General features: G+C 35.5%; 3 protein-coding genes and 2 non-coding genes across 10 annotated transcripts; 2 read left to right on the plus strand and 3 right to left on the minus strand.

Annotated features, from left to right (window-relative positions):
- Positions 1-272: 272 nt before the first annotated feature.
- LOC105957653 (eukaryotic translation initiation factor 5B) lies at positions 273-5,748 on the minus strand. Of its 3 annotated transcripts, none has more exons than XM_088822634.1 (12): positions 5,614-5,748; positions 3,165-5,392; positions 2,976-3,083; positions 2,793-2,893; positions 2,605-2,695; positions 2,405-2,515; positions 2,260-2,325; positions 2,051-2,110; positions 1,153-1,707; positions 950-1,069; positions 596-715; positions 273-492 (listed from the first exon to the last, which is right to left on the minus strand). In XM_088822634.1, exons 2-12 carry the CDS (start codon positions 5,340-5,342, stop codon positions 427-429), a joined length of 3,576 nt encoding a protein of 1,191 aa, XP_088678760.1. In that variant the 5' UTR covers positions 5,343-5,392; positions 5,614-5,748; the 3' UTR covers positions 273-426. The 3 variants fall into 3 exon arrangements, with proteins under 3 accessions (XP_088678760.1, XP_088678761.1, XP_012837054.2); XM_088822635.1 differs by having other exon boundaries at positions 3,165-5,448; XM_012981600.2 differs by lacking the exon at positions 5,614-5,748 and having other exon boundaries at positions 3,165-5,526.
- A 9,631-nt stretch (positions 5,749-15,379) lies between these two features.
- Positions 15,380-20,417, plus strand: LOC105957652 (putative LRR receptor-like serine/threonine-protein kinase At2g16250). Of its 3 annotated transcripts, XM_088822666.1 has the most exons (5): positions 15,511-16,096; positions 16,164-18,271; positions 18,748-18,876; positions 18,998-19,020; positions 19,369-20,417. In XM_088822666.1, exons 2-5 carry the CDS (start codon positions 16,308-16,310, stop codon positions 19,968-19,970), a joined length of 2,718 nt encoding a protein of 905 aa, XP_088678792.1. In that variant the 5' UTR covers positions 15,511-16,096; positions 16,164-16,307; the 3' UTR covers positions 19,971-20,417. The 3 variants fall into 3 exon arrangements, with proteins under 3 accessions (XP_012837053.2, XP_088678792.1, XP_088678800.1); XM_012981599.2 differs by having other exon boundaries at positions 15,380-18,271; XM_088822674.1 differs by lacking the exons at positions 18,998-19,020; positions 19,369-20,417 and having other exon boundaries at positions 15,625-18,271; positions 18,748-18,880.
- A 211-nt stretch (positions 20,418-20,628) lies between these two features.
- TRNAQ-CUG (transfer RNA glutamine (anticodon CUG)) lies at positions 20,629-20,700 on the minus strand. The gene has a single exon. It is a non-coding gene; the product is annotated as a tRNA-Gln (tRNA).
- A 54-nt stretch (positions 20,701-20,754) lies between these two features.
- LOC105957438 (putative LRR receptor-like serine/threonine-protein kinase At2g16250) lies at positions 20,755-23,942 on the plus strand. 2 transcript variants are annotated; one of them, XM_088822703.1, is made up of 5 exons: positions 20,755-21,453; positions 21,659-22,071; positions 22,153-22,281; positions 22,552-22,574; positions 23,120-23,942. In XM_088822703.1, the coding sequence occupies exons 2-5, from the start codon at positions 21,788-21,790 to the stop codon at positions 23,644-23,646; spliced, it is 963 nt and encodes a 320-aa protein (XP_088678829.1). In that variant the 5' UTR covers positions 20,755-21,453; positions 21,659-21,787; the 3' UTR covers positions 23,647-23,942. The 2 variants fall into 2 exon arrangements, with proteins under 2 accessions (XP_088678829.1, XP_012836814.2); XM_012981360.2 differs by having other exon boundaries at positions 20,800-21,453; positions 21,624-22,071.
- Positions 23,943-24,585: 643 nt separating this feature from the next.
- On the minus strand, positions 24,586-24,657 carry TRNAQ-CUG (transfer RNA glutamine (anticodon CUG)). The gene has a single exon. It is a non-coding gene; the product is annotated as a tRNA-Gln (tRNA).
- Positions 24,658-24,696: the final 39 nt, after the last annotated feature.

A 24,696-nucleotide genomic window follows, 5' to 3' on the forward strand; every position in this document is an offset into this window, starting at 1 on the left:
ATTTTAAGAAAATTGTCTTCTACCCGGCCCATTGACATTTTTATCAATCAAGCTCAAACACAATATAAAATTGGAAAAATAAAAATCAAATAATTTCGAACAAACGTTTTGGGCCTCAAAAAGGCCCACAAATTGGGAGTAAAATGTTATGAAAATGGTCTCACACTCGGTACCATTTGACAAAATCATATAAATAAATAAAGCTCATACAAGCAACTATTACTTTATAAATATTTATGCATCTTAATTTGTTTCTTCAGTGGACATATTAATTTATATTAATATAAAAATAATCATTTAGATTTATTTTGTTTATTAGAAGAGTTTATTAACCAATAAATAACTAAGGTATTATAGATATAAAAACAATCATTCTTTCTTCTGTAACTATACAAAAATTTACCGAAAATTCTAACTCCGGAAAAATTACGGTATCTTGAAGAGCCTTTTCAATTTGAATAGCAGATTCTTTTCGTCTTGAGATACTTCATCCTGCATATATTCAACAAAAAAGGAGCCATTAATTTTTTTTGAAACGGTAAACTAGTAAAATTGAAACGATCTTTAACATTTCAGATACGATATATTGACGAACCTTGTAATTTTGTTTGAGTGCATCGAGTGAGCTTCTAGAAATCTTGCTCACGAGTTCATCATCGATATCAAAATGTCTGCCAAACGTCTTCTGCTGATCCTCCGAATTACTGCCAACTATCTGTTAAAGTAACGAAACAGAAAAATTATGTCAACACGAACATGAACTCATTACATTAACATCAAAATATCTAATTAACATTACCTTTGTCCTATCCTATGTAAAGGTAGTAAGTGGAATAAATATCTTCCATATTACAGTTAAGGAGTTGTTTACGATTTAAACGAATTTCCTCAAGATTCTAATAAAACACAAATTACGCTTACACATGCTACAGATCTCGATATCGCATACCTTAATGGCCACACTTTGGCCTTTCTTGGCATAATCAACAGGCTTGTGGTTATTCTCAATCGAAGCTATACGACCAATTTCAATAAACTCCTTTTGAGGGACGCAAATCGGAGTTCCAATCTGCAAGGCATGACGAGAGTATATTAAAACATCGAATGTTCGGAAATTATCAGAATTCAGAATCAAGATTTATTTTTGTTTACCTTTAGTGTGCCTTCAACGACATCAACTCCCAAAACAATGGGATCCTTCTTATTGAACACGCAGTTCGGTACGATCTTGAGCACACATGGAAAAACTGCTTCTTCAGCAGCTTCTCTCTTCCTTTCCTCCTTGAGATTATTTATGTAAGCCTTAAATTGCTCGAGGAGTTGGTAAATACTGTCGGCGGTGAATATTCTGACTCCGAGCTCGTCGGCAAGTTCCCTAGCCTCTTGAGTGACTTTGACGTCGAAAGCGAGTATCGTGGCGTACTCGTTTATCTTTTCGAGCATGACACTTGCCTTCATCACATCCTTCTTGTGTACCGGACCGATGCTTATGCCCCGGACTGGTATATTAACAGGTGTCTTCAACAACTCCAACAACGCTTCCAACGACCCGAGAGTAGATGCTTGAACATACACTCCCTCGCCACTTTTGTCGATTCTACTCATCACGGACTTCATATCTTCCATGGTTTTGTTTTTTACGTCTTCCAAATCATCGTCCGGCCCTACAACATAGAGACTAGTGCCTGCAATTGCATGCTCAAGGCCCTGCAAATATTAAAAAAAAGGCGGAATGTTATCAAGGTCGGACAAAAACGGGCAACTAAAAATATGAAGTAACGAATGAAACGAAAAAAAAATGACCACGTCTACATAGGGAAAGGTATCGCCTAGACATATAGACAGAGAAATTTAACGTTGAAGACATGAATCGGAATTTGAATTTGCACATTGACAAAAAATAAATGACTACTTCCGAGAATATTAGCATCTTTACCAAACAATGATATAAGTCCTAAAATCGTAGGCTGTATGATGCCCATAAATCGTGTTTTTGATCTATGATATTCCATTTATGCCTTTACAAGGCTAAAGAACGTATGAGACTAACCTGAGCAGTGATCTTGATACCCTGGGCAGCCTTGATTTCTTTATGATGCAAATATGTTCCCTGGAAAAAAATAATAACAAAACGATGAAAATCCATTAAAAAGGGAAAAATGCTTCGAGAAAGTTACTAGACGAAATAATAAGCAGAAGATATCTCCGTCAAACGGAAATCACATTAATAGAGTATATCTTTATTAACTATTAAAATACCTTAACGCGGAGCTCCTTCATCGGGTGGGGTGTTAATAATGATCTAATTGTGGTAACAATGGGCCCCTGGAAGAAATGTAAAGAACAATGAGTTAAAAGTAACATAAAAATAGAAATGAAGCACAGTGTACAAATATATAAATACCTGCAAGCCACAAACAACTATTTGATCTCCTTCGTGAAGCACGCCATTCACCAACACCACATCTATCGTTGTCCCATGTCCTTCAATAACTTTAACCTCCAAAACAGTACACTGTGCGCAGCAAGGTAAACAGTAAATTAATAATTTAATCATTCGATTATATTTTTCGCTGTTAAGAAGGTGATAAGAAGAAAGCAAACCTCCACTTCTTTGCTAAATGTAAGTCTTTCAATCATCGTCTTTTGAGTCCATTGAACCAGTAGCAACAATATATCAGGGATGCCTTCACCACTGCCAGAATCACCAACATAGTAAGAAGTTAAGACAATGATAACAAAATATAACAAGTGATGTGGTTAGACGACGACAAAAAAAAAAAAAAAAGAACCTTATAGCACTAGTGGGAACAATGTTGAAAGTATCTCCTCTATCTTTGTTCTTGTAATACAATTCGGTATTGAGACCTTGCTCCTTAAACTGTGTGATAATCTATACAACAGAACACTTGCATTAGATAAGGCCAAAGAAATAAGCTCGATATTTATCGTGAAATAAAAGAGATAAATATAACCTGAATCAGCCTGTCGTTAAATAGCATTTGGACTTGTTTCGATTGTTGCTTCATTGCTTTTGCGATTGGTGCATTACGGCATGTTTTCCAACCGTACAGTCTGTCCACCTGCAACAATACCAAAAATAATAAGCCAAATCACACCATAAAAAAAACGAGGGCGTACATACAACAAAGTAACTAACTCACTTTATTCAAAGCAACAATGAAGTCAGTATTTCTCATCTTCAGAAGATTGAGTGATTCAATGGTCTGTGGTTCCAAACCATGCATTATATCGACAACCAATATTGCAATCTCACATAATCCCGACCCCCGCGAACGCAGATTGGTAAAAGATTCGTGTCCAGGTGTATCAATCACTAACAGTCCGGGTACATTAAGCTTTGCATCGGCTTTCAGTTCCCTAGTTCTCTCGCGTATGTTCTCAGCAGGGAAATAGGTCACTCCAATTTGCTGTGTAATCCCACAAGCCTCGCCTTCTTGAACGTTAGTACCTCTTATGTAATCAAGCAACTTTGTTTTACCAGTATCAACGTGACCCATAATACAGCAAATCGGAGACCGGAGTTCATTCTTATCATCAGAATTTGGTGATTCCTCCTTAGGAACTTGTTTGATATTCTTCTTCTCCTCGATAAAATCACGTGGCTTGGTTGTAATAGAAGCTAGTTCAACATCTTGAGTTGCATTCCTCGAATTCTTTATCTCCTTCGGTTCAGGCTTCGTGTCAACATCTTCATCTTCAAATGCACTTTTACCGGGTAATTTCAAATCAGAGTCATCCCAACTATTAGCATCCCACTCTTCATCTTCTTCCTCATCGTGAACTCCATTCTCTTCAACTAGATCAACAGCGTCAGAATCACGTGCCAGTGAAAATTCATGCTGGATTTCTTTTGAATCTGTGATCTCGACATTGTCCGAGGCGGATGCTCCATTAGGTTGAGCTTGTTGTGCCTTTGCCTTTTTCTTCTGATACAAAGGTCGTTTGGCGGAAGGTTCTCCAGATGGTAACTGCAGGCCACCTGCATTAGCTAGAAACTGCGTCCTCATCGCCTCCCTCTTACGAACTTCTTCCTTCTGCTTCGCCGTAAGAATCTTCCCTTCCTGCTTTTTCTTCAGAAGTTTCTCCTTCTCCTTTTCCCTCTTCAAGCGCTTTTTTTCTTCCATCAACCTCTGTTCTTCTTGTTCTTCTTCCACCCGACGCTGCTCCTCCTCCTCTTTCCTTTGTCGCTCTTCCTTTTCCTGTTTTTTCTTCTCTTCAGCTTCCTTCTGTTTGGCAAGTATCTCCCTGACATGCTTCGGCACTTTCTTACCCAGTACGTTGCTATTTGTCTCGATTTTGGTTTCTTCCTGCTTTTCATGCGCTGCCGTCTTCTCTTTCTCTTTATCCTTCTTCTTCTTCTTCTTCTTCTTCTTCTTCGATGTTACGGACCCCACAGGTCCTTCGTCTTCATTCTCCTTGTCAGCATCAGCAGCCTCTTCCAGTTCACCCCGGTGCTGTACCACAGTTGGAGCTGCAATACAAGTCGATTCAGGTAGTACCACACCAAGTTCAGCTAGAATTTTGTCCAAATCGTCTTCTTCATCACCAGTTTTCCCACCCTTGTTCTTCTTCTTCTTCTTCTTTTTGTTCTTTGAAGTATCTGTCGGATCTTCACCTGTCTGCTTTTTAATTTTGGAATCATCACTCCGTTTCTCCGGTTCAACAAAATCAGAAGATGCGTCACCATTCCAAATTTTAGACGACTCATTTGAAACGGAAGCATCCTCCCCGTTTTCTTCATCGAGCACAGCTGCACTAAATGAATTCCCAGAAGCCTTGTTCAAACCCTTGGATGACTTCTTCTTCTTACCTGTAAACGTAATTCCAATATCCTCGTCTTCCTCCTTGGAACTGTCATCCTTGTCTTTACCGAGCAAATCGAAAGCAGAAGACACACCACATCCACTCTTCAAATGCTTTTTCTTCCCAGAAAACGCAATCACCGGTGAACCTAGTTCTTCATCATTATCATTCCTTCCATAATCATTTTCATCTTCATCTTCACCCAATAACACGAAACTCGAAGCACTAAAACACGCGCTCTTTTTCTTTTTCCCCTTAGACTTCTTTCTACCATCAAATTTGATTACCGGAACATCATAATCATATTCCACTTGTTCATCCTCATTATTGAGATCTGTTTTCATTTGTTTACCAAGTGGTGCCACCTTCGATTCCGGAACTAAAACAGAGTACTCTGATAATTCAGTTCCAATTGAGTACTCATTATCGTCAATAAGAAATCCATTCTTCTTTGATTTTTTACCGCCCATAGAAGTACTCTTATTATTTTTCAGTTCCACATTATCTCTCCCCATTAAATTATTTCTACGTCAATCCCACAAATAGTTCAAATTCACCAAAATTCCTGCAAAACCCCAGTTTCAACACACAGAAAAATAACACCTGAAAACAACCGGAATTCTGGGACAAAACAAACAATTTTTTTCCTCCGAAATTTAACGTCTAAATTATTAAAAAAAAAAAAAAAAAAAAAAAAAAAAAAAACATGTAAAACGAACACCACACAACAAGTACAAACAATCACATTCGCAGTAAACCATTAATCAGTTGGTAGAGATGATTCACCTGGGCAGTGGGGGTTAATATAAACAAGTAATCGTAATTATGGCTGTGTTGTGTAAATATATATATTTCTGATAATTGTTTATGAATGAATATACAAATACGTAGAGAGAAAATTTTGCTAGGGTTGAGTTGAGTACTTGGATTTCAACACGGGGGACGGGTATTTATAAGCATGGCCATAATTACGATTGTAATTAAGAATGTTATTAACTTTGGTAAGATTCAAATTACTCAAAGCCCAATGTATTTAAATTAATTATTAACTTCCCTTCCGTTGGATTATTTAATTTATTTTTATATGGATGATTAAAAAGGAAAAAAATACAATTTTCTAGGAATATCTTTTTCATTTTTTTTTTTCTGAGCATATTGAATATGGGATAATAGGAAATAATTTTTATGTTTATTTTTTATTTTTAAGGGCTAAGTGCACTTTGCCCCATACTTTGATTCGTATCGCGCTTTGCTCCCTAAACAAAAAAGACATTGCACAATCATATCTGAATTTTACTAATTCGTTACGTCGGTAACTTAAAAGTTCATTTTTAGCTTAAATGTTGCATGAGTTGCACACATGACGTGAGATACTCATGTTAGAATGGAGGGTCAATTTCGCCAATTAACAAGATTTTGAGAAGAAAAGAAAAAAGGAAAAAACCAAAACAATATGAAGCATGTTAATATGGAACTCATGTATAAGATAAAGGGTTTACAACCACCTTCCTGAGGTAAATTTTAATTACGAAAAAATCCTTCATGTTTGAAAAATTACTAACCACCCCTTGTAGTTGATAAATTTCTTACATTCACCACCTATAAAAGGGTATTAATGTAAGTAATCTACATATCACAAAGGTCGATATAATTATGAATTGGCAAAATTGACCCTCCATTCTCACATGAGTATCTTACGTGTGCAACTCAGGCAACATCTAGGGCTGGCAATCGGGCCGTGTGAGCCGAGCCTGGGTCGGCTCAAGCTCATATACCATCGGGCCTCATTATTATAGGCTCAAGCTCAAATACCATCGGGCCTCATGCCTATAGGCTCAAACTCGGCTCACGCATTTTTTCGGGCTTCGGGTTTATATCGGGCTTATATCGAGCAATAAACAAATTACATATTTTACAACTTTGCAGTCGACATATTAAAGAAAAACAAAAAAAAACTTCGCAGTCTAAGAGAAAAATCTAGACTATTCATTGAAAATCAAAATAAGCTTAAAAAATAAATAAATAAATAAAAAATCATAGTCTGTTCATTAAAACAAATAAAGCTTAATATTGCAAATATTTAATCCTTAATTAATTATACTAAAAAATGCATCCGAGGCCAGAATGAAAAAAAAAATCATAAAATAAAATAACTAGAAGCAATTCTAAATGTCCTTAACTCTTTTCGAAAATCTTGAGACCTAAAATAAAAAAAAAGGACAACAAATATATATATATATATATATATATATATATATATATATATATATATATATATATATATATATATATATATATATATATATATATATATATATATATATATATATATATATATATATATATATTAGGTCTTTATTCGGGTCGAGCCATGGTAAGCTCAGACTCGGCTCATAGTTTAATCGGGTTTAATAAAACGGCTCAAACTCGGCCCGGCTCACAATTAATGGGGCTCGGCTCAAATAAAATCGGGCCGAGCTATCGGGCTTCGGGTAGGCCCGGCTCAATTGCCGGTCCTAGCAACATCTAATCTTAGCCAAAAAATGGACTTCTAAGTCACCGGTGTAGCGAATTAGTAAGTCCAGGTATTTCATTTTTGTTTGGGGGCAAAGCGCACTTAAACCCTTTTTTTAATAACTAAATCGAGTTAAAAGGAAACAGGCCGGATGAATGAATTTGAACCCGTACCGAGTTAGATACTGGCCGGATCTAATCAATGTACAACCATATTATCTGGTGTTCATAGAACCCTTGCTTATTATGAATTGGGCCTCCTACTTTTCACTCGAGCGCGTTACAGGTTTCTCTCTCTCCCCACTCCCACGCGCACACACAGTGATACTGAACTAGTCCATCTCTATATCTTCTCAGCTGTATCTCTAAGGTTTTGTAGGACTGATTTTCTTTGGTTTGTTATACCTGTTTGATGAAATGCCTGAAAGAGTTATTTCAATGACAACGATTAAAGTTTCTCGTTATTTCAAATTAAATTTTCTTAGAAATATAACATTTTCTCGATTCATGTTGTCTTTACACAATTTATCTGATTTATCACATCAATTTGTAATATATCTGCATTTCCCTGATTTATGTGCTTTCTTTTTTTGGTCAGTGTACTTGATATTTGGATTAGGGCTTAGAAATGATTATGCTGTTGTTAAGCTTAATTTGTGAATTCAAGATCAATAATTAAAAGTTCAGTTCAGGTTCTTAATCATAGCATACCAAGTTTTCAACATCTTTTAAGATTTGAAGTTGTACACGCCGTGGGCGCCTGCCTTGGGCGTTCGTGGGTGTATGTGCGAAAAAAAAGCAGGGTTTTTTTAACATGAAATTGATTCTATAATCGACCTACACAATGCATATGACACATAAATGAGTCGAAATTACCTAAAAAATCGAAGCCCAACTCTTCTTCAAGCTTGATTTCGAATTTTCGATTTATTTTTTATTTTTTATTGGCTTAATTCCACTTTGCACCCTTGAAACATACCATTTTGGCATTTTGCACCCTCGAAAAATAATAATAGCACTGTGCACCCTCAAAACACAATAAACCATTCACAATGCACCCTCAATTGAATAATAAAGGCAATTTCATTTTCCATGGGTGTTTTTCTTTTCGGGGTACAAAATAAAAAAAAAAAATTGTTATTTTCTTGAACCTCAAACATAATTTCGAGTGGACAAAGTGCGAAAAAATAAAAATTACACCGGATTATTTAAAAAATCTACATTTTCTTACAAAAGAAAAATAAAAAATAAAATTTTATCACTAAATTATTCGATTGATAGATCTTTTATGTAATTGTGTGAAAATATTAGGTGAAAATAATTGGAAGAAAATATAATTTTCAGATAACTTGATAACGGAATAGCGGAATGATTTTTTTTTCGTAAAATATTTTATTTTGATAAAAAATGTAATTTTTAAATATGTTGATGAAATGTATTTTTATTTTTGAACTTTATAGTTTCAGAATGATTTATGAATAAAAAAATATTTAACATTTGGCATCCTAAAAAATTATCACTAAAAATATTAAATTTATATTTTTTAGCTTTAAAAATTCATTTGGGGTGCATTATGCATGATTTATTGTATTTCGAGGGTGCAAAGTGCTATTAATTTATTTCGAGGGTGCAAAGTGCCAAAATGGTATATTTCAAGGGTGCAAAGTGGAATTAAGCCTTTTTTTATTTTGCTATTTGCAGTTTGGGGGGTTTTGGGTTTTTTTTGGGAGGTTTTAGAGTTTTAGAGAGATAATGTTTTTTGTTATGAACGGTAAATAGCAATTTTCAAACCATAAAAAATATTTCACAATTCCAATTTTTTTTGAGAAAATTCAAGTCAATTACAAGGGAAAGTAGGGGAGGGGGGACTCGAACCCTAGACCGTTACCCTATTGGTAAAGGCTAGGTACCAACTCTCCTAATGAGGGTTGGTTCACAGTTCCAATTACTCAAAGTTATAATTTTTACTATTTCATTAAATTAATTATTAACCCCTTCCCTTGGATTAATTTTATAGGGATGATTAAAAAGAAAAGAAAAGAAAAACATTATTTTTTAGGGCCGTAACTTAGGAACACCTTTTTATTTCCCTTTTTTTCTTTTTTCTTTTTTTCTGAATATTGGATATGGGAGTTAGGAGATATATTTTGTTTGACCCGTATTTTGGTCTGTTTTGTGCCCCAAATAATAAAACGTTGCACAATCATATCTGAACTTACTAATTCGTTGCACCTGACTTAAAAGTTTATTTTTTGCTAAGATGTTGCATGAGTTGTTGCACTCTCAAGATATTCACATGAGAATGGAGGGTTAATTTCGCCAATTCACAAGGTTTTTAGAATAAAAGGAAAAAGGAACAATAAAAACTTAATAATAAATTAAAAAAAAAAAAAAAAAAAAAAAGAGTTTAATCGTACGTGTTTTGGTTAGCTGGTTCCATACGTTGGACACAATTGTGAAGATCAAAATCCAAAATTTACGTTTCGGGCCTCAAAAAAGCCCACAAAGGAAATTAAAATATTATTACAATGGTCCTACTATTTATGGGTCAATTCACATCATGACTTGATAAAATTATATAAATAAAAATAAATAAAGCCCATAATATCCCATAAATGCATAACTAAAATCTTATGAGATGACTTTGAGAGAATACCAGCTAAGATTGTTTAATTAGTGTAGTGCTATAAATATAATATTCAAATAATTTTTTTTTTCTCGAATTTGTCAACTTATGTAGCTGACTGATCAAAGTATTGCTCAACATTACCAACTTGTAATTTGTGATAATATTTTATGCATAATGTTTTCAATTATACAACTTCTTCTTGTTTATTGTTGTTTTATTTTTATTTGTTTTTTATTAATTTTTTTTATTATTATTATTATTATTTTTTCTGTCGTTGAATTTGATGAATTGTTAGGAATTTTGTAAAGTTTGAAAAGGTCAAACATTTTTGCCATCCATAATGTAGTATCATAGACAATTTTGACATAAGTTTTAATTTTGTCATTCTTTCTTAATCAATTTAATTAGCAAACAAATCCAATAGTCAATGTTTAGGGTCAAACAGTTTTAGGCCAATAGAATAGAGGTTGCCTTGTCAATCTCAAACTCTATAATGATGTAAGAAAGTTGTTAGTATATGATTCAATTTTGACCATCGAATCAAAAGACATATTCGCATATAGTTACAAATTTATAACGTTACATAAGTTGCATTAAGAAAATATAAAGGGGAAAGAGTAATATGTAAGATTTAAAATAATAATTCAACATATATATAAAACCACAACAATGACATGTTCAAGGTAGAGATGTAATAACAAGTTGATGTTGATGTTGAAGTTTATGGATCCAAAGTTATATTATTGCACCAAAAGAGAAAATCTTTCGTACCCGCCCAATATATGTTGACGAAGAAATGTAAATTGTTGTAACAGTCCGTAGGTAGCGGACCTGAGTTTAGTATTTTCAAGAAATCAGCTCTTATTACAGTTGAAAATCTCACATTGCGGCTGCTTGTACTTTGTATTAGGAGTTTGCACCAACTTACCCATGTGGGCCCAAAGTTAGAATATTAAAATTATAATTAGGAGATATGTAAATTGGAATTAAAAAAAAAATAACAATTCTTAGTATATAGTCATGGTAGTAGGCTAGTAGCTATTAACATTCCTTAATTTGAAAACTGAAATGTTAAATGTCATTTCAATTTTACTAATGTCGTTTTGACTTCGAACATGATTATGACATATTTCTATTTTGATTTGGGCAAAATTCGAAACACGAAAATTGTAGTCCTTTGGTTAACTTTCTAATCCAACTTAAATCCGCTTGATTGGATGTCGTGTGACAAAGTTATGCATGAACGAGTCACATTTTAAATTTTAGATATCTCAATACATCAAAGTTGTGGGCAGTATCCATTGATTCATGTATATCTTTCTCGTCCGACATCCAATTTTGGTGATTCAAGTTGAATTAGAAAACTAACTCAGGATACTACAAATTCTATTTTTTGGGTTTTGCAAATTTTGGAATTAAAAATGACCAAAATCACATTTGAAGTCGAAACGGTATTATTAAAACTCGAACGACATTTATCACATCCCATTTGAAAATGACAAACTATGTTAGAATGAAGTAAAGAGGAACCTTTACACACATACCGAACTGATACGATCTCTTGTGTATCATAAATATTTCCTACGAAACGTAAGATCTATTCTTTAATATTTCTCTCTGCATAATAAAACCCTAGCACAAAACGACTATTTAAAGATAATAAAACCCTAGAATCCTAATCTAACTAGGAAACATAATTACCTATACTAATAAAATACTTAATATTTCTCCTAACAACTAAGTACTCACGGCAATATATAAACCTAAACAAACTATTCTAATTAATTAATAATAAAAATACTAACTAACTAATAATTAAATAATAAATCGTATCAAACCACCCCTCTTGAAATGAACCTTGCCCTCAAGGTTCTGCCCAATAATCGTCTCTCTTTTTTGTGTTTCCACCTATGCTTGACGCCATCGAATTGCTTTCCGATTGAATCCGAAAAACATGACGAAAAATCGAGCTCTTTTCCGAATATGAGTTCATATGCCCAAACGAAATTTCTCAATCTCTTACCCCATAAATCAACCTTCGTCTCAATTGTCTTTTCAAGTTTCGTCTTCCTTACATTCACCGTAACTTTTTCTTCGACCGTCTTTATAGAATCTGGCTCACTCACAATCACAAGCACTTCTTCGTTTCCTTTCTCCTGAAAGTCGTGGCCTCCTTTCACTATATTTTTTAATTCTTCTTTGTCATCCTCGCTACTTAACTTCTCATGTTCGTTCCAAATTATCTCACTTAACACGAGTGATTCTTTGTTCTCCTCTTCGGTTAATTTCTCATCCTCGTCCCAAATTACCTCAAGTGAATCTGATAATTCATCTTTCGGCGAACTCACAAAAAATTGAGGTTCTTCGAAAAAGTCATCGTCGTCCTCTTCCTCTCCCTCCGGCGATAGGCTCGGCAGTGGCGGCGGTGGTGGCTCTTTGAAAAAATCATCATCGTCCTCTTCCTCTTCCTCCGGGAATAGGCTCGGCAGCGGCATCGGCAGTGGCGGTGACGGGCGGCGGTCCCTTCGGCTTTTGTGATGGCGTTGACGTCGTCCTTGACTTTGTTCGAGCAATTTCTGAAAATCAATCCGTAATTTCTCCACGGATTTCTCCAATCGCTCCAACCGTCTTGTTTCTAACATCATAATTTTCACAAAGTTTTGATGTGATCTCAACTTTGCTCCAGCTTAGCTTTGATATAATCGCTGCCTTGCTAACGAAGCGTTGGTGTTAATCGCAACTTCGCTCTGATACCAATTGATACGATCTCTTGTGTATCATAAATAAGATCTATTCTTTAATATTTCTCTCTGCATAATAAAACCCTAGCACAAAACGACTATTTAAAGATAATAAAACCCTAGAATCCTAATCTAACTAGGAAACATAATTACCTATACTAATAAAATACTTAATATTTCTCCTAACAACTAAGTACTCACGGCAATATATAAACCTAAACAAACTATTCTAATTAATTAATAATAAAAATACTAACTAACTAATAATTAAATAATAAATCGTATCACGAACTTATTAATTGACCTTTTTGATAAAACGTTATTTATGTTGAAATCGTCAAAATTAGGATGCAATTTTGTATTTTTGTATACTAAATAACACGATTTTACTTCTATTTTTTCAAAAAAAAAAAAAAAAAAATCATATTTGGATTCACAAAAAATAACAACTATTTTCACACATAGATAAAAATAAAAGATAAAAAAAGATGGAGATTTAAAAAGCAGTCATCTGCCACCGTGATCACGTGTGTAATCAACTTTTCTAATCATTAATTAAGTGATATCACTATTGATTAATTAATTAATTAATTAATCAGTATAAAGAAGCAAATGAAAGGCTAATCATGAACTGGACAGAGTGCGGTTCATGATCCCAGACTTGTATCCCAGTCATATTCATTAATCCTGCACTTTTTTTTTTAATTAAAAATTAAACATTTCTTTTTATCATTAACTGCACTGTCTAATCTTCTAAAACCAAATATAATTATTTATAATATTTAATAATAATAATTAAAGTGTCCAATCGCACTCAGAACTCACAAACTATTAAGAAAATAAATATTTTTTTCTGAATAATTCTAATCTTATTAAATATTAATTAAATTTTATTTTATTGTCGAAATAAACTTTATAAGAAAATTAATTGAAATGCATTTGAAGAGAACATGCAGTGGTACTAGTGGGAAGTGAAGGAATCTTTGAATTGATAAACCTAATTATATATATGGATCTCCATTTTCACACACAAATACACACTCTTACACACACACATGAGACATATATATATATACGTATAAATGTTTGTATATATTTTGTGGAAGCAAGTGGTACAACTAAGCAACTTATTATTATTGTTATTTTTTATTTTTTTATTTTTTTATTTTAATTTTGCACTTGTTGGATAGAGACTAGACGTAGTACTACAGTGGATGCATTTAGGAAAATATATTTTTTGAATATGTAACTTGTTAATCATTGTTAGTTGTTACAGCACACTTTTATTAGTTGTTGTAATAAAATAAAAATAAAATAAAATATATAGTCTTGTTAAAATAATAATCGGAGAATCCCAGTTATTTAAATGGATTGGAAACTTCCAGTGTAATGTTTGTTTTATCTATTGTATTCTTATGGCTATTTGAAGACTCACACAATTCTTAAATATATTACTAAAGCTTAAATAAAATTAATAAAAGAAGATAATTAAAAGGTTGCAGGCTGCAAACAAATTATTTTGGCAGGGCGAAAATGCAAATTTTTTAAAGAAATGAGTACAGCATTAATTCGACCAATTATTTACAGTCTCTTTATTTATGAAAGTAGATAAGTGGTGATTGTTCATTAATCCCAGCCACAACAGAAAATAATGGAGTTGACTCATAAATAGTGTTTGACCACATCCACTAGAGCAATACTATTTTTCTTCTTTTTAATTAGTCATAAAACTAATTTGAGACTAAAAAATAAAAAATAATAAATAAGAATAAATTATTGGTTCTTTATTAGTAATTATTTTTATTTTCTGAACTAGTAAGTATTTGAAAATGCATCAATAACTTGTTTTATTTTATTCAATTAATTAGATTGCCAGCTACCAACTATAAATGAGAAGTAGCATACTACTTGCCTCATCTTTATTATTCTAAATTATAATTCTCTCCCTTTTAAAAATATTAAGGAAATACATTAAATCCCTTAAATCACTCCCCTCGATTTAAGGAGTTTATGTATTCATTTATGTTTGTACTAAATTCCATCATTTTTATTGGTTTTTACATGTATATACCAGATGCTACACTTGGTGTAAAACACCGAGTTGTTTTGAACTGTATTTCCGGGAAAAAAATAAGATTGGGATTTTTTTTTATCTCTTGTATTTATATTTTATTGTGACAATTATCTATAAATAATTAAACATTTTGGAAAAAATCTCAGTCCAACCGTGGCCTAATTCTCTGTTGTTTTTTTTAACAAACCATGACCTAATTAATTGTCACATTTTATGTTTGATCCGATTATAATAAAAAAAATATTTAATATATGCTAGATTAATTTAATTATAGGCTTAAAATATTAATTCTAGCTTTAGTTAATCGTTGGGCTTCATAAACTATAAAATTTAGGCTTCACCAAACCTCTAGCCCAAATACATCACATCAGGTAATTAATTTCACCGGATGTAATATCTACAAAATATTTTAACTTGTGCCATACATATTTCCAAATTATGTAACTTTTAATATATTCGAAAATTTTACGTAAATATTTCATATAATTTGCGGATTATTGCACGACAACGAAATAAACCCAATATAGTTGCGGGTCCCCTTTTCCGAAAAAAAGAAAGATAATATGTTGCATATATTTAGGTCTTTCATTAAATGTCCGTCTAAAATTGACTCAAATTGAAATAAATATAAAAAACACAATTCAGATAAATACTCCTATCCTCTTCACCATCATCAACCTAACACGTAACTAAAATAAGTAAGCAATAAATACAAATCTTATTCCAATTACCAATATACTACTAGTATCAAATGTACAACTATGTATAACAGAAAGTACAACGTGTTACAGTAATACAGCGGAGGAAGTTATTAAAAGCTAGCTGTGTTGTATTTGGGCAGGTTCACCGGCGATTGAACCCTAACTCTCGCCGGAGTGGATCGGATACTCATTCTAACCAGTCGCCGGCGGTCCAGTTATAAACTTTATGCAGCCGATTCCTCCGGCGTCTTATTTTCCTCCGGCGCGAGTGTTGAATTTAGAGAGAGAAAGAGAGAGACTGGTCTTCAGTTTCTCTCTCTTCGACTACCATATTTGTATATCCAAAAACTATTACTGACTATTCTGCATTCAGTAAATTTCAACCCCCATTTTTTGTTTCTCTCTCTACCTAAAACCCAAAAAGTTTTTGACTTTTGTTGTTTTTTAAATCCCCCTTTTTTTCTCCCTCTCTCCTCCGTCGACCGAAGCAAAACTCAGAGAGAGAGAGATTTTATTTTTATAATCGAGAAAACAAAAAGGAATAGAGGTTTGGAGAAGGAATCAAATCGGAACTTCTTCTGGTCCACTTTTTACACATCATTTCATAAAGGTAAAAGCTCCCCCCGAGAAAGTGTGTGTATTTCCTTCTTTACAGATTTTTTTTCTTCTATATCCAGGCAATTATACGGCGAATGCGCACACCAATTATATATATCTATATATAAATTATTAGAATCACAAACGCCTGTGTGTGTGTATGAATATATACGTGAATGTGAGGGGGATTTTGGGTGAAGAAGTTCGATGAAGCTGCAGCAGAAATGGTGGATCGGTGGAGCAGGGTAGTTTGTGTTTGTTTATGTGTGTTGTTCTTGCTGTTTGGCTGCACAATACAGCAGCAATTGTTGGTCTCTAGGCAAGAGAGATTGGTTTTGCTTCAGTTAAGATCTTCATTAGGGTTGAGGGCTAAAGAATGGCCTGTAAAAACCGACCCGTGTACTTCGTGGGCGGGTATCCGATGCACAAACGGCCGGGTCACAGAAATCAACATTTCCGGGTTCAGAAGAACAAGGAGGGGGAGTCAAAACCCTCAATTCTCAGTGGAACCTCTCCAGAATTTGACCCTTTTGTCCTCGTTCAACGCCTCGAATTTCGCACTCCCTGGACCAATTCCTCAATGGCTGGGATTGCAGCTTGTTTCTCTCCAAGTTCTTGATCTTAGTTCTTGTTCCATCAATGGTGTTATTCCATTCACCCTGGGCAATTTGAGTAGCTTAGTCGAGCTGTATTTGTCGAATAACAATCTCACCGGTGCACTCCCCTCGAGTTTATCTCAGTTAACCGGTCTCTCTGTGCTTGATCTTTCGCATAATTTACTAACAGGCCCCATTCCTACGACTTTTGGCTCTCTTGGTAATCTCAATGTGTTGGATATGTCTTTGAATTTCTTGTCTGGAGCGATTCCTCCAGAAATCGGAACATTATCCGTTTTACAGTTCTTGAATCTTTCTGGAAACAGTTTGTCCTCTTCTATACCGGCCCAAATCGGTGGACTTTCCAATCTGATTGACCTTGATCTTGGATTTAATTCTCTCTCAGGGTCTGTGCCTCAGAATTTGAGTGGGTTGACAAATTTACGACGGATGATGATTGGAGATAATTTCCTTTCAGGACAATTGCCTGGTAATTTATTTTCTCCTTTGACTCAGTTGCAGCTTGTGGTTTTGAGTCATAATGGTTTCGTGGGCGATTTTCCGGGTGTGCTGTGGTCGTTTCCTTCATTGCAATTCCTCGATGTGTCGGTGAATAACTTCACCGGTGTGCTGCCAAATGTCACTTTAAGATTTAATGCTGGTGGTGCTACAGTGCTTAATATTTCTCAGAATTTGTTTTATGGAAATATTACACCTGTAATTACGGGGTTTGGTTTGGTCGACATGTCGGGAAATTATTTCGAGGGCCCCGTTCCGATTTACGCACGTGGTGGCGGCATCACCACCTCTCTCGTCGGCAATTGCCTCCGAAATGTGACTAACCAGAGGACCGCATCAGAATGTGCGTCGTTTTACAAAGAGAGGAACTTGCTATTCGATAATTTCGGAGAGCCGAATTCCTCCACACCGCCTACTATAAAGTCGAGCAAGAAGTGGCGGAACTTAATCATCATTTTGGCTTCTGTTTTCGGAAGTATTGCCCTGATTTCGCTCGTCATATTCGCCATTGTAGTGGTGATTGTGTGCAAGCGTAAGAGGGGTACCTCGACGAACCAAAGAGGTATCAGCGTGGGACCCGTGCCAGCTGGCGGGGGGGCCTCGCCCCCCGGAGGAGCACCGCTGAACTTTTCGAATCTCGGAGATGCTTTTACGTATCAGCAGATCCTAGATGCCACGGCCGAATTCAACGACGAGAATCTAATCAAGCGCGGCCATTCGGGCGAGATTTTTCGTGGGGTAATCGAAGGGGGAATTCCTGTGGTAATCAAGAAAGTTGATTTGCATTCGTCGGTGAAGAGGGAATCTTACATGTTGGAATTAGAGCTTTTTACGAGGCTATCACATCCAAGATTTGTTCCTCTGTTGGGGCATTGTTTGGAGAATGAGAATGAGAAGTTTCTTGTTTATAAGCACTTGCCTAATGGGGATCTCTCGAGGTCTTTGTTCAAGAAAACACATTCTGGTGAGAGTTTGCAGTCGTTGGATTGGATAACTAGGCTCAAGATTGCTATTGGAGCTGCAGAGGGTCTGGCTTACCTGCACCATGAATTTGTTCCACCTCATGTTCACAGGTACTATTGAACTCGTGATTTTTTTTTTGAATTTTTTTTTTCCGTTTAATTCCATATAATCTTCAATGCGTACCTTTTGAAATTTTTGAGCTGATTGCGCGATGGATCTTGTGTTGGATATGAAATTATACATTAATGATTCTGGCTATTGGTTATTGAGCACTAGAGGAATTACAAAGCATTGCATTTATTTTTTCTTCTTTTTTACTGTTTCCCGAGTATAGACAATACATGCTTGGTTTGTAAATCAGTTTTGAATTGGCTAATGTGAGCTACCCTCGTTTATGTTACCCTTGGTTTTCGAACTGATTCATTTCACCGCTTGGATTTAGATTATCTTAATGCCAGAAACTGTAAGAGAGAGAGAGAGAGTGAATTAAATTACTGCAATCATTACCGCTTGGATTTATTTCTATTCCATTTGATAAATTCTTATTGCATCTATTCTCGACCATTTTTATCTTTGATTTTTGAAGGGATATTCAAGCTAGCAGCATACTTCTTGACGATAAATATGAAGTACGGCTAGGAAGTTTGAGTGAGGTTTGTGCTCAAGAAGGTGAACCTCATCAAAGTCGGATGCCAAAGTTCCTGCGCTTCCCACAGTGAGTATTTATTTCTCTTTGTAATCCTACTACTCGATATCTTACAATTTCAATATATCAGTTAAATTTAGGATTTCATATTTACCATGGTTATAACCCTATTTTTTTTCCATGTATGCAGGACATCGGATCTAGGTGCTTCAGGTATGTCTATTTCCATCATTTTAATCTTTTTGTGTGTTATTGGCTTAATTCCTTATTTTCGATGATTGCTAACATAAACCCCGTGAGACCCCTAGTCCAGAATCGTTACTTGAAGCTCATCATTTAATTAATTGTACAGTGCTGATAGAGTTGTTAAAAACTAATTCCACTTCCGTTCCAACACAAATCGGAAAATCCAGAATTTGGAATGAAAAAACTAGTTCCAAAATCTGAAACCCGTTCCAATTTCCACCCCTAGACTATCATTAGACGATATGTGAGATAATAATGTATGCTTGCTATGACTAAAGTTTCAAGAAAGTCTAATATATTCATCATAATGTCTAGGTACTCCTAATGCAATATGTGCATACGATGTTTACTGCTTCGGAAAAGTTCTTCTCGAGCTAATAACAGGTAAGCTTGGCATTAGTTCATCAACCGAAGCCACCATGAAGGAGTTTTTAGAGACAACACTACCGTACATAAGTATCTACGACAAAGAACTCGTCACAAACATAGTGGACCCCTCACTCATCATAGACGAGGACCTTCTAGAAGAAGTGTGGGCCATGGCTATTGTCGCCAGGTCATGCCTCAATCCAAAGCCCAACAGACGCCCCTTAATGAGGTATATTCTTAAAGCACTGGAAAATCCTCTTAAAGTTGTGAGAGAGGAGCACACTAGCTCCGCTAGGCTTAGGACCACCTCTTCTCGTGGTTCGTGGAATGCTGCTCTGTTTGGCAGCTGGCGGCAGAGTTCGTCTGACGTGACGGCGGCTGGCCCGTCTCGGAAAGTTGAAGGGACGAGTGGTGGTGGTGGTGGTTTGAAAGGGTCAGGGTCTCAAGGGAGTGGGCAGAATGGAGATGGGCATAATGGTCATTCGTCGAGGCGGCATTCGAAAGAGATATTTCCGGAGCCTTTGGATGTAGAGAGAGAGGGTAAATGAGGGTTTTAGAGAGAGAAATGCCGTTGTTCTTGATTCTTTGCAAATAACAAGGTAAGGATGTACATTCTCTTTCTACATTCGGGTAAGCGAGCCTTTATTCTTCTTCTTTTTTTTCTTGGGGTGATTATTTATGGCGATTCTTCTCGTTCGATGAAAGTGGACCTGAAAATTCGTTTGTAGAAAATGCAGTGGGGTTGGAAAGTGGTGGTGATTGTTTGTGCTGCTCTGTTTTGAAGACTTGTTTTGGGGGGGGGGGGGAACAAGCCACAATTCTTTTTCTTTTTTTTCCTGTATTTTTTTATTTTTATTTTTGTGTTGGCATTTTGGTGAAGTGTAAATCTTTCATAATGGTTGTGAAAAATCCAGGGTTGGAATTGGAAGGAGAAAACAGTAAAACTACATTTTCATTTTTTTCACTATATAAATTCATTTATTTCCCCCTTCCAATTCAGATCATGCTGGTGTTATTTATTTAATTTCTTCACTGAAATGCTATATAAGATTGAAACTGCTGATCCAAGAAATTGAGTCGAATCTTTTACCACAGTAGAGAAATTACTTTACAAATGTGAAAAAATCAAAATAAATTAATAAAATAAAAAAAAAAGTTGGGATATTTTGGTTATATTTTGATCAAAAAAAAAAAGAAAAAGGAAAAAGGTCCCACCGAGACTTGAACTCGGGTTACTGGATTCAGAGTCCAATGTCCTGACCACTAGACCATGGGACCGTTTGCATTTAGAAAAACCTATACAATAATAATAACCTACGATTCCTGATTTTGGGGATATTTGATCGTTCTCCGCCGGCAGCCGCTCTCCGCACTCCTGCAACTACTACCAAGTGCCGCTCCTTATTCTCTCTCATCTCGTCCTCCCACCAACCACCACCACCACCGCCGCCACCGTAACTTCCGAGACCAATAAAACGACGCCGTATAAGCCAGTGAGAGTGACATCCTCTGAGCACACAACGCCAAGTCCACCGCCGGCCACCTCTCAAACCAAAACCTGAAAAAACATCCGCTAAACAAATCAATGCCGATCATACAGAAACAGATCACAACTGCGGCGGTTACCGGAGCAACTCGGATTTCCGGAAAGCGAATCGAAAAAATGTTCCAACACTGGAAATTTAGATTCAAAATCAATGAAAATTGGGGATTTTTTTTTTAAATCAACTGGACAAAATGTTTAACATTTTATAATTTAGTTGACTAAAATTAAATGTTTGAACTTTGAACTAGTCTCAGAATCAGCTCTTCTTCTTATCTTGTCTTCTGTTAGAGAGAGAGAGAGAGAGAGAGAGAGAGAGAGAGAGGCTATGTCGAGGATGTATGACAACTGGGAGAGGCTGGTCGGAGCTGTTCTGAAGAGAGAGAAGCTCCGGCAAATTGCCATGTGTGAAAGCTTCAGCAGCTCCAGTTCAGTTGATTCCAGTTCGCGTTTCATTCCCGATTTTCCTAATTTCCTAGATATCAACGGTATTATTTCACTAACCTCTCTCACCTTCCTTAATTTATTTATTTAATTGATTAATTAATTAGTCATCCCAACATGATCAAGATGCAATTCCGTGTGTTTCTATGCAATTAATATCTTCATGATCACTGTGCGTGTGTGTGTGTGTGTGGTGTGTGTTTGTATTTTCCAGAAACAAAATTCGAAGATGTGTTTTCGTACGAGCAGATTCTAGAAGCCACGGATGAATTCAACGACGAGAATCTAATTAAGCTCGGTCACTCCGGCGACATCTTTTACGGAACACTCCACGGTGGAATTCCTGTGGTCATCAAGAAAGTTGATTTGTATTCACCGATGAAGAGGAAATCGTACATGTCGGAATCGAGTTTCCTTACCAAGGTTTCGCATCCTAGGATTGTACCTCTCTTGGGGCATTGCTTGGAGAATAAGACCGAGAAATTTCTTGTTTATAAACACATGCGAAATGGGGATCTCTCGAGTTCTTTGTTCAAGAAAACACATTCCGATGATTCTACTTTACCGTCGCTCGACTGGATAACTAGACTCAAAATTGCAATTGGAGCTGCAGAGGGTCTGGCTTACCTACACCATGAATGCATTCCACCTCATGTTCATAGGTACTACCACTACTATGGAACGTACTCGTGCATTTTCATTCGTCTTTTTTTTGCTCAATACCTTACATTTTGATTTTGAAGGGATATTCAAGCCATCAGCATACTTCTTGACGAAGGATATGAAGTACGCTTAGGAAGTTTGAGTGAGGTTTGTGCTCGAGAAGGTGACACTCGTCCAAGTCGGATGATAAGTTTTCTGCGGTTCCAACAGTGAGTATTTATTTAACCTTGTGTTTATTTCCATTCCAATTTTGAAATATGGACCAGTTGGGTCGCAGACTATAGAATGATGTTGATATTGACAACTCAAACGGATCCCCCTTTCGATATACGTTTTACATTCTTAGGTCTTACCAGTATATCTGCTAAAATTAGGATTAGCAACATTAAATTAGCCTTTTATTTTCATGATTTGTGCAAAATTATCTTTGCTGTAGTACTTCAGCATGGTTGTGACCTTTATTTGTCCCTTGTAAACAGGGCATTGGAACGAGATACTCCAGGTGTGTCGTCTATTTCTACCATTTTATTCTTTTTTGGCCTCGTTTGGTTGCGGAGATTAGTCATTATTAACTAAATAATTGGACTTTGTTTGATGTTTGGTATACAAATAAGTTGCCAGGTCGACCTGCAAATTTTATTTTGTCATGACTTATCTTGCATTTTAGGCATGCATTTTTATTGGATCTTCCAAGGTCCAATAATATAATTGCGTTTCATTAGATTATTTAATTTTATCTTGGCAACCAAATGAGGCCTTAGTATTTTAATTAGTCATTAACTTAATTTCTTGTTTTACATAACATAAAAATCCTGAGAGACCCCTACTCCAGAATTTTTACTTAATTAGTTGTTTCTTCTTTTCTTGTTCTTGGTTATTTTTGTTCATCCAAAAAAATCGAGCTCGTCATTTATTAGTCAACGCTCTTGTCATGTAAACTTCTCGTTTACATATTTAGACGATATGTGATGGAATAATGCCATGACTACAGTTTCAAGAAAGTCTAAATAGCAGTAGTTAATATATTCAGTTCACTAAAATGTAAAGGTACTCCAAACGCAACATGCGCATACGATGTATACTGCTTTGGAAAAGTTCTTCTCGAGCTAGTAACAGGTAAGCTTGGCATCAGTTCATCAAACGAATCCACAGTGAAGGAGTTTTTAGAGACAACACTACTGTACATAAGTATCAACGACAAAGAACTCGTCAAAAATATAGTGGACCCCTCACTCATCATAGACGAGGATCTTCTAGAAGAAGTGTGGGCCATGGCTGTTGTCGCCAGGTCATGTCTTAATCCCAAGCCTGATAGGCGGCCGATAATGCGGTACGTTCTCAAAGCACTGGAAAATCCTCTTAAAGTTGTGAGAGACGAAAACACTACTAGCTCCGCTAGGTCTGGAGGTTCGTCGAATGCTGCTCCGTTCGACAGCAGGCGGCAGAGCTCGTCTGATGTGGCGGCGGCTGGTGGGCCTGTGGCAGACGCATCTCCGGAAATGGATGGGATGAGTGGCGATGGTTTGGAAGGGTCGTGGTCTCAAGGGAGTGGGCAAAATGGGGATTTGGAATAATGATCATTCGATAGCGATATTTCATGAGCCTTTGGATGTGGAGAGAGACAGTAAATGAGATTTTTTTAGAGAGAGGAAGGCCATTGTTTTCGATTCTGTGCAAGTAACAAGGTAAGGATGTACATTCAGGTAAGCGAGCTTCCCTCTTTTTTTTTTTTTTTCTTGGAGTGTTTATTTATAGCGATACTTCTCGTTGGATGAAAGCGGACCTGAAAATTCGAGGAGTTTAATCCATAAATCTTTTTTCTTTTTTTTTCTGTAATTTATTTTAGATTTATTGTTGGCCTTTTGGTGAAGTGTAAATCTTTCATAAGAGCAACTCCAATGCGAAATACCAAAATTGAATTATCAAATATTTATTTGATATTTGAGATAATATTTTAGTATTGATTAAAATTCATCTACTCCAACCATGGTTATCAAATTAATTATTAATTAGAAGTTTATGGGTAATTTTATTTGTAATTGCCACATGTCCACTTTTGATTGGATATTTGAGTGGTTACACTTTTGATAACTCAATTTCCTGCAGGTATTTTACATCCCAAAAGTTGAATTATCAAAATAGAACCATAATTTGATAACTCCATTGGAGTTAAAAATTTCTATTTTTTAGTGTATAAATAATGGTTAATGGTTTGAATAACATGTTTGATAACCCATTGGAGTTGCTCTAATGGTTGGAAGGAGAAAACAGCGAAACTACATTTATTTCCCCTTCCAATAAATGGAGATCATGGTGGTTTTAATTTTTTAATTTCTTCACTGAAATGCTATAAAAGAAACTGAGTCGAAGAATATCAATGTTTTGTAATAAAGAAATTGAATCGAATATTTTACCAACTACAATAGAGAAATTACTTTAAAAATGTGAAAAAAATAAAATAATAATAAATAAAAAACAAGTTAGCAACATTACTTCCAAAAGGTCGAAAAAAAAGGTCCCACCGAGACTTGAACTCGGGTTACTGGATTCAGAGTCCAATGTCCTGACCACTAGACCATGGGACCATTCACGTTTCTAAAATCTTATATATTTGTATATATACT

Source organism: Erythranthe guttata, chromosome 2 (assembly GCF_056151865.1).
Source record: "Erythranthe guttata isolate IM_541 chromosome 2, IM_541, whole genome shotgun sequence".
In the NCBI taxonomy this organism is placed as follows: domain Eukaryota; kingdom Viridiplantae; phylum Streptophyta; class Magnoliopsida; order Lamiales; family Phrymaceae; genus Erythranthe; species Erythranthe guttata.